We start from the raw sequence: 7,686 nt of genomic DNA, 5'->3' as shown, positions 1-7,686 counted from the left end.
AATGCAAAACGACCCATACTAATTGGTTTACCGAGTATTTTAGTAAAAGTGAAATGATTTCAAAATGTTTTGTCAAAAGTGCATTTAATATAGAGTTGCTGGCATATTTATCCCTTGTTCCTAGTGTCTTTGCTAGATAAATTTACTTTCTTTCCAACGTCAAATAACAACAAAAAGTGGAATTCTATTACATTGATATTGAATAAACTCTGTGATATTAATTGGACTCAATAATCACATATAGCTAGTGCGGGGAGGCTTTTTGCGACAGCCACACGACACTTTACGATTGTGAAAGTTTAAGAAATGCTTAAAAAGATCCTTTCAAAACAGAGAATTCAACCAAGCAAATAATAGCAAAGTTCGTTTGAATGGATCTGTTCGTGACAGCTGGCTGGCGGAAAGTCAGTGGTTCTTACAAGATGCTCATTCATGCCTGAAATAATTCCTAGATTGGCGACTCAGTGTTTTTATCAACTCTTTAAAGATAAAATGTCTCCGTACGACCATAATTGTCGTGATTTGACTAAAATTCTAACAACAACAACAACATTTTACTCCCGGAAGTGCTAGTTGTTTATCGTTAAAGGAAAACCACTGGCACCAGACCAGAAAGAAAATGCCTCTGTACATGTTATACCCAACCCCTAGATATTCTATAAGAACCATGGTCGTGAACGGGAAAGTGCACTTATCCATTTCAACCGTAAATTTCTCACCTAAAACGTGCAGTTCGGTGAATGGGTACCCAGCATATTAAACAAGGGATAATTTATCTTCCATCGTGCACCAGTCACATTGTCTCAATATTTTATATTGCAGAGATACTCCACATATTTTATGCTTTCGTTAACGTTACAGAAAAACTTGCGTGAACTCCCCTAATGAACATCCGGTCTAGAGGTCACAGCAGTGTGCACATGTTAGGCGAAATGTAAACAAACAAAAACAGAATGCAAAATATTCACAGTTTAACAATAAAACTCGAAATGATGTATGAAATTCATCTTATATATGACTTTGAATTTGAAGTCATACATTGGCTTACATCTGTACTGTTGAATAAATTCATATTGCACATTTATGCTGCACATACACATATTAGCGAACACGTGTAGTTAAACCACGACTGACATACATTTTCACATCAGCCAATCAGGGTGTGTCTATAATCTAGACCGGAACTTCACTAGGGAAGTTCAAGGAAGCTTTTTATGTATATTGAAAAAACTATAAACAACGCGTTGTTTCTCTCATATAAGAAATATTGAAGAAAAGTGACTTGTTCACAATGGAAGACAAATTACCGCTTGTTCAATATCTACAGCACACATTTACCGAACTGCGCGTTTTAGATACGTAATGCGCGATTGAAATGGGTAAGTATATTTTCCCGTCCATGACCATGATTCTTATAGAATACCTAGGGGTAGGGTATAACATGTACAGAGGCATTTTCTTTCTTGTCTGGTGCCAGTGAGGAAAACCACATGTAAACATAAAGAAAAAAAATATGCAAATTCCACATTTAACGGATTGGGCTATACAGAATACCTTGGTGAAAAAAGTGAAAACTTTTCCTCTTATTGTACGGTCATATGTTACTTGTTGACAATGTATGCTGAGTAAACTTTCAAATTACCTTGGGGAGGAGGAGGGTGGGGGCGTATGTGTCATTATGGGGTATAGGAATGGTGTGGGTATGGGTACTACAAAACTTCGTCAAGAAAAGCAAGATAAAAAAATTGAAAGAGGTGGACTGGATGAGTTAAATTCCTTATAAAAGTCTATGGGCACAGCTTCATATGCTTAACAACATTTCTATAATTACTCCAAGTCAAATCACTTTTGAGATACGTACGACACAAGCTTTTAGGCCCTTAATGCATATCCCAAACAAAACAAGGTGCATAAATTCACATGCTAAATAATGCTGAACAATATTCCAGTACGGTTTCATGACTCTAGGTCTTTTGTTTGTTTGTTTGTTTTGGGTTTAACGCCGTTTTTCAACAGTGTTTCAGTCATGTAACGGCGGGCAGTTAACCTAACCAGTGTTCCTGGAATCTGTACCAGTACAAACCTGTTCTCCGCAAGTAACTGCCAACTTCCCCACATGAATCAGATGTGGAGGACTAATTATTTCAGACACAAAGTCTATATTCGACTTTTAAGGGTTTTACACATTTTGTTACTAAGTCAAGGACCATAACTCTGGTATGGCAATTAAATTCCAAACAGAATATCAGGTGCACAACCCCGCATGCTATATAATAATTCCCTAATGTATCATGACTCTAGGTCAAATAAATTTTAGGTGCTTTCAACATATACTTTTATTTATGCATATTTTTGACTAAGTCAATGGCCGTAACTCTGGCCTGGCTGAGTGAAATCCATACCAAAGTCCCAATGCACAACTTCACATTCTGATTAACAATCCTATGAGGTTTGGTGACTCTATGTCAATTTCTTCTTAGATATGCACGTCACAAAATTTTAATTCGAACCGAAGGGTGCACGGACGGACAGATGTACCTTGGGCAACTCTAAGTTTCCTAAAAATGTTTTGGGGTCGAGGAGAGAGGGGTTGATAAAAAAGTATCCTATATATAACTAAAGAATAAAGTCAGTGTTTTTAAAGTTTAATGTGATTCAGACATTTTATAATATTCTAAGATAATCTCCCATTTGCCGTTCTTTTGTAGTGTCTTTTAGTTGATTGTTTACTGGAATCAACAGTAAATTTTAGCAACACGCGATCACCTGGGCTTGGTATGTAGTAGCTTACACCTGGAATAGATAACAATCAAATTTACTGGTAACAACCTTAAACCAGGAATTTTGAAAGTACATCTCGCAGTTTATTTCTGATAGAGATATTTTCATATAACTTTCTTGAATACTATAACTATATGTACGTTTCAAATATCAACAATTAAAATGAAAGGTTGTGGTGTAAAGTTTGAGTAACATTAACATTAAAGTGAGACGACCCTCAAGAAAACTAGAAAAAAAATCATTTCAAAGCTTAAAAACACAATATGTACAATTATTTTGTGTTTTGATGCGTTGAGTATTTGAATACATTCTGACACAGAAAAACGTCATTCTGTGACATCAGATAACTACGATCATATGTACAAAACTGATAGAGACATATTTGTTTTAAAGAAAACAAATTCTAATATACAGATATGTTTTTCTTTTGTGTATGTGTGTGTGTGTAACTAGCTGAAAACAAAATCAACAAAATGAAACAAAAATAACCACATCTTGGGGAACTAATTTTGTATTATATGCCAAACCTTATCATCTCCCTTTTAGAAAAGTATTCATGAATTTGAAGGACAATCAAACGGTGTCCACATATTGTAAAGGTCACAGCAATAGACTGTATTAATCTAAGAAAAAATGTTTGTAGATTTACGAGTCATTTATCCGTGATTCTTACTACAAAGAAGCAAGCAGCACCTAAGTGTGGGATAGACATGTCAGAGCCTCAGGATGGATTAACCGAATAAACGTTTGTTCAGAACGTTTCTTACCTAATATTCTCTAAAACATTGGGTTTTCATCTACAATTCTACATAGTTATTTCGAGTTACTGCTAGATAAAGTATGATAACAAGAATGACGCTATGCATGTAAAGACGCGTAAATGATACTATCGGGTGTGCCTTTATATACAACGATGTAATGACAAATGGTTCAAATACACAGTTGAAACACAATACCTGGAACCTGCTAATCTCACAATTCCAGCTATTTCGAAGACATTATTAAGTATCGTCCTAAAAACACGTGCACAAAATACCATTATAAGTCGAATTTCGGTTAATCTCGAAGTAAAACGGTCGATCCGCCGGAATTCAAGATGCCGAGATTTTACCGTATATGAATTTTCAAGATTTGAAACATTTAACAATGCCAATGAATCATGTTAAAATATTCTTAGGTTTCTTAAAAGTGAATATGTAAACAGAAAGTGAATCCTCTTGGACGTAAGTTGTTAGAATTATTCTGGAAAAGAGAACTAAAAATAACCGGCACAAATCAAGTACGCACCAAATCAGTAACACACTAAAATCTTGTATTATACTGCTACTTACCGACATTTAGTGCGGTAGTGGCATTCCAGAACTCCCAGTATGTTCCATTGTTGTAATAATTATCACGGATGCCATTTATTGCATCGATGTAGTAACCATATTGGTGATAATATGTTGCCGTGAAACTGCGAAGGAAAAATTCAATATCAGTTGTTTTAAAGTAGTCATGTGACAAACACTACGTCCAAAATTTTTGTCTTTTATGACATAGTAAACGTTATCTCCCTAACTGCCGAACATTATGTTACACGTGTTACAACAGACTTCACTCATTTCTCACAGATAGCTTCGCTCAACATTACCACAGACAGTTTGGATCCGGACCAACGCCACTGCCAACCATTCTAACCAGTACTGAGCGTAGGTGACGATCATAGAACGGTTTTTGTTACAATTTCAGATGCCAACATTTACTTTTACAGAGTAAAACAACTCTAGAAGTTAAGAAAGATCAACGCAAATGGAACTGTCAAATCAGTTTTTCATTGTTTAAAAAGTTATAGAAATGCAAATATTTGTCATTTACTTTATAAATTGCTTCGGCTCCATTTCGCAAGCTTGCTGCATATAATGAATGACAGGTTTGTTTCCGTCTATTTTGAATGCAATGGAATTGTTGAAATATGGCCAAATCAGGTGGTTAGTAACTGTATACGTGAACGATTCCATGCATACCATGCCATTTCTACAGCCAGTATTTCTGAAAATGTAAACAACAAACTAAAACAGATGTGGTATAAAAGATTCGTGCTTTGAATTGTCCAATAAAATAGCGAACAAACAATAAAGGGATATCACAGATATCGGCGGTAACATCAGTCCACTTATAAAACCCACCATTCTGGCATGGCTCGACATAATGGCCAGTTTAACAAAGAAGAAAGGCAAGCTCTGTATATTCTACGAAAAACAACGGCTGCCGCTCGAACCGGTAAGAGAACAATATGACGTCAAATTGCCGCATGACGTCCGGTTCAATAATACCAAAATGAATAAAGCCCAGTATAATTTTTACCCCCAAGAAAAAGAATGGTCATGTAAGAATGAAAACAATCAAAGCCTTCTTGTCGTTTGTCGTCTAATTTTCCACGGTTCATCGTTCAAATGCTTAGATATTAAACCACTCGTGTTCACGCCCTAATGGTTCATTTTCTGCATATCTGAACTCTGAACCATGATAAATTAGATGACAAACCACTCGGAGGCTTTGACCATGATAAATTAGAGGACAAACCACTCGGAGGCTTTGATTATTTGTTAATTATTCTAATATTATCATTTTTATAAATGATTTGTTTCCAACACAATTGTAATATAAATGTTATTTCAAACATTAAAAAACAGAACACAATTACACTTTTTATATACTTACACACAGTTTCCGATTTGGCATACAGCGAAATAGAAAATACACTGATAAACATAATATGGCTAAACCATTTGCCCTAGTATTTTAATGTGAAATGTATAAACATTCGTGTATTTAAACTTATCATATTGACTAGAAAAGTTATGTTTGTACATGTAGAATTCAATTATACAATAAACTAAATATTTTTGTTTAAACTATTAAAAACAATTAATCGATTTTTCAGAATCTAACATTAATCAACTTTGATGTTTAAAAGTTCTTAAAGAATTAACTATACATAGATGATTGTAATAGTATCGTTATATTTACCCTTTATCGCCGATCAGAATATGCAGGGGATACTGCTACAAAATGATTTTTATTTTCAATATGGTTATATTTAAATACGTTTTCGTTATTTTTATTTCAAAATATTATTATGCCTGCCAGTAAAAATACAGCATTTGTAGTCCAGCAATATTTTAAGTACATTTCACGATATTTCACGATGTATTTTTACTTTGATTTTAAAATGTGAACGTTCTTTAAACAAACAAAGAGGATATTTCATGTACATTTCCAATATGCAGGTGTGACGCCCCTTCACCCTGTGGATTAGCAATAACAAGTTGTGATGGCGGGAAGATATCGCGTCTTCGCATCGTATTCATATAAGCGAAATAAATAATAACATCACATTCATATAAGCAGATGAATTCACTGGAAACAACAATAACATCACATTCCATATTGAATAATGATTAGTCTTTGTAGTAATTTTAAGACTTTTACATAATATAATTATTATACTTTTACATTAAAAATTGTGCCTTTAAGATAAAAATACAAATCTTATAGAAACGAACCAAAACACGGTCAATCAATTTTGAGCGTCAATAACATGAATTTAACAATATATTTTTAATTTCTACAATTATATGAAGAAACGAGTAGCAAAAATACAATATTTACGTACCCTTCGGTCCAAGCTGCCAAAGCGATCAACGCAACGCCTAGAACAGACAATTTTAACATCGTATTTTACTAATTTTTAGAAGACAAATGATATTTTTGAACGATATAATATAAGTATTGTGGTAATTTTGAGTACTTATCATATTAAGTGTTGTTCTATTTAATTAGTTCGCATATGATCTTTACATATTTTTGTTTTTATCAATAGGTCACAGTTTTATCCAGGACAAAGAGAAAAGGTACTCGCTCTATATATCATTCACCTGTGCATCGCCTATCCTATACGGCCGATGATCGAATTAGTTAATCATTACAAATTGTACAAATCAAACACAATACTGTTTTAATAACACACCAGTTATCCATAAATTACTGCAGATTGGGACATGAACTCTTTCTGCGGATTGTAAATATTTGAATATGGTATAATACTGCAAAAGGAAACATATCTGTATTTCGTTAAAAACGGTCAAGTCAGGTCGAGAGAATATAAGGTGAAACTATATAGCACGGGTTAATGTCCTCATTTTACAAAAGGAAAACACAGTTATAGACAAAGTGTACCCTCTCCATGACTATTAATCATATCTCTGCCTTGAATTTGCGTGATAATTATTTCAATAGTTTAATTACGTTGATATCATTTGGTAACCTTAAAGTACTTGTAAATCTGTTATTGTAAACGTAACAATTAACGGAAGAAAATTTACTGAAAATTTAACAATTAAACACTGTATAACTGCCGATTAGTTTAAGATAATATTTGGTTAACCTTTAGCCTGCTAAATTTTTAAAATGGACTGGTCCATCATCAAAATTGGGCAGTACCATTTAGTACTTGAAGGGGTGTTCACTGAAAATTTACTGACTGAATAGCGAACAGTGCAGACCATGATCAGCCTGCACTGGTCGCAAAGAAAGAATCACTTGCCGCCAGCATGCTAAAGGTTAATTTGACTAACCCCAACTGTAAACCAGCTGAAAAAGATGCTGAAATAGATACTTCGGAAATTAATACTTGATGTTTTCCTATAAATTAACTTATTGATGAATAAAAAAAAATTGAGATCATATGATGAAAACTTTAAGATACAGTAAGATAAGAATGTTATGGCGAGAGGGCGGTATACAAGCATAAGTTTTGTTAGAAAGTAGAAACAAAGTCACAAGATCAACAAATACAACGCTGTTTAATATCAGTGATTTCAACAAATTCTGATTTTTTTTCTAACAATGATAACTTTCTTT

At 33.8% G+C, this 7,686-nt stretch overlaps 1 protein-coding gene across 1 annotated transcript; it reads right to left on the bottom strand.

Annotated features, from left to right (window-relative positions):
- Positions 1-2,629: 2,629 nt before the first annotated feature.
- LOC128546608 (cobalamin binding intrinsic factor-like) lies at positions 2,630-6,720 on the bottom strand. The gene is made up of 4 exons (XM_053517551.1): positions 6,440-6,720; positions 4,639-4,812; positions 4,113-4,237; positions 2,630-2,793 (listed from the first exon to the last, which is right to left on the bottom strand). Exons 1-4 carry the CDS (start codon positions 6,496-6,498, stop codon positions 2,675-2,677), a joined length of 477 nt encoding a protein of 158 aa, XP_053373526.1. The 5' UTR covers positions 6,499-6,720; the 3' UTR covers positions 2,630-2,674.
- Positions 6,721-7,686: the final 966 nt, after the last annotated feature.

The sequence above is a fragment of the Mercenaria mercenaria genome, chromosome 11, assembly GCF_021730395.1.
Source record: "Mercenaria mercenaria strain notata chromosome 11, MADL_Memer_1, whole genome shotgun sequence".
Lineage (NCBI taxonomy): Eukaryota > Metazoa > Mollusca > Bivalvia > Venerida > Veneridae > Mercenaria > Mercenaria mercenaria.
This window is presented reverse-complemented; position numbering and strand designations above follow the sequence as displayed.